A 2,068-nucleotide genomic window follows, 5' to 3' on the forward strand; every position below is an offset into this window, starting at 1 on the left:
CTTGAATAATTAAATTTATTTTTAAATATATATATATTTTATAAGATCAAATTTATTATAATATTAAAGAGAGAAAATAAGAAAAAGGAAAAGAGGAAAAAAAAAAAGAATATAGATTAGATTGATAATGAAAATATGAAAATTTAAGAAAAAAAAAAAAAAATTATTATTAATTATTATTATCTTTCATCAGGTCTTAATCCTCTCAATCTAGAAAGACCAGTTATCATTGCTTCTTCCAAATTTTTAGCAATAATTACTTTAAATCTGAAGACGTTATTTGTAATTATTTTAAATTCTTGAATGGAAAGTTCAGCAGAATCAACTTTATATGTAACATCAACTGTTGAATCTACCATTCTTATTGTACATTTGTTATTGTCTACATAACATTTCATATCTCTAGGAACAGGAACAGCAAATACTCTTTAAGCTCCAAATTCTTTAAATGTAGCATAACATCTAGCGATGGAAAAGAATTCATATACATCATTGGTTTTAACAGTAGGCATTCTAATTTCAGTGTCAATCAAAGAAAATACACCAATAAAGTTAACACCATCTTGGCCAGTGCTTTCGGAAAGTTGATCACGAAAAACATTAAAGTTTCCAGGTACAAGTGTTTTATATTTAGAGTTATAATATTTGGGTCTATTTGGAATATTTTCATAATCATAATCTTTTAAGACCACTTGATTCAAGTCTTTTGAGTATCCAAGCTTTTTTTCAAGAATCTTATTTGTATTAATAGAATAAATATGAGTATCAAAAATAAATTTTAGTCTTCCATTTTCATTATTAATAATTAATTCAGAATTTTGATTATTGACTGTAATTATGTAGAATTTATAACTTTTATGATCAAGGACAATTAATCTTTCAAATTTGTTAGGTTGACAACTAGTTCTATAATTAACAAGAAAAGGAACTCTAAACTCCTCCCCATTTTCTTCTAGAGTAACTATAAGAAATTCTTTATTACTAGTTTCATTATCAACTAATAATTGCGTAATAGAAGGTTTTATCTCTCCTCCAGGTGTAGGTTTTTTAAATAAATTAGTCATTATTACTATTAATTTTCCAAAAAAAAACAAACTATTATTTATGAATATATTAATTTCTTTTTTTTTTTTTATAAAATAAACAATGTTTATTCTATTTAGTTGGATTTTTTTTTTTTTTTTTGCGGGATTTCAAATATATCTTGGACTAGAAAGTTTTTTATAATCTAAAATATATATATATATATATATATATATATATAAATATTATTGATTTAACAAAATAATGGTTAAAGTTCAGTTACAATTTAATGTCAAATTTTTAAATATTTTTTTAATTTTATTGTTCATTTTCATGTTGTTAAGTTGTTATAGAAATAAGAGCTAATATTTCTATGTTTTTTATAAGTTAATATCTTTAAGTGTCAAATATAAGGTGTAGGAAATTTAACTTGGTTGAAAGTTAATATACCATTTTTAGGTTTAAAAAAATAAATATTTATCTCCATAATTACACAATTAAAGAAATATTACGTTGTATAGTAGAATTGTAACAACTTTGAATTGGTATATTGTAGTTTATTGAGTTAGATTGAAATGTTTATGTAGTTTCAGTAACAATATCATTTGATTCAATTTTTTTCTTTTTTTAATTTTTAAATTTTTATTTAAAAGAATTATTTAAAGTAAATTATTAGTTGTTAGAAATATCATAGTTTATAGGTATTATGTTATAATTAAAACTTTTATAGATATTGTAAATTTAGATATTTAATATAAAATTGATAAAGTTACATTGCATACATAATGTACTAAAGAATATTTTTGTTTTTGTTTTTTTTTTTTTTAAATTTGTTGACTACTTTTTATTGTTATTTTATTTACTTGATTTCATGAATAATTTTGGTAAAATAATTTCTCAAAGCAGATTACAACTAAAGTAAATATATTAATTGAAATGTCATAAAAAAAAAGATTTTTTTTTTTTTTTAGATTTTTTCATGTAATGAATACGTTTTCATTAATGGTATTTCTTCAAAACGAGATTTTCATTAAAATGCTATATG

General features: G+C 20.8%; 1 protein-coding gene across 1 annotated transcript; it reads right to left on the minus strand.

Annotated features, from left to right (window-relative positions):
* Positions 1–428: 428 nt before the first annotated feature.
* Chro.60631 (hypothetical protein) lies at positions 429–1,064 on the minus strand. The annotated part of the gene is made up of 1 exon (XM_660672.1): positions 429–1,064. The coding sequence occupies one exon, from the start codon at positions 1,062–1,064 to the stop codon at positions 429–431; it is 636 nt and encodes a 211-aa protein (XP_665764.1).
* Between the last annotated feature and the right edge of the window lie 1,004 nt (positions 1,065–2,068).

This window comes from Cryptosporidium hominis (genome assembly GCF_000006425.1).
Source record: "Cryptosporidium hominis TU502 chromosome 6 CHRO016203, whole genome shotgun sequence".
Classification (NCBI taxonomy): domain Eukaryota; phylum Apicomplexa; class Conoidasida; order Eucoccidiorida; family Cryptosporidiidae; genus Cryptosporidium; species Cryptosporidium hominis.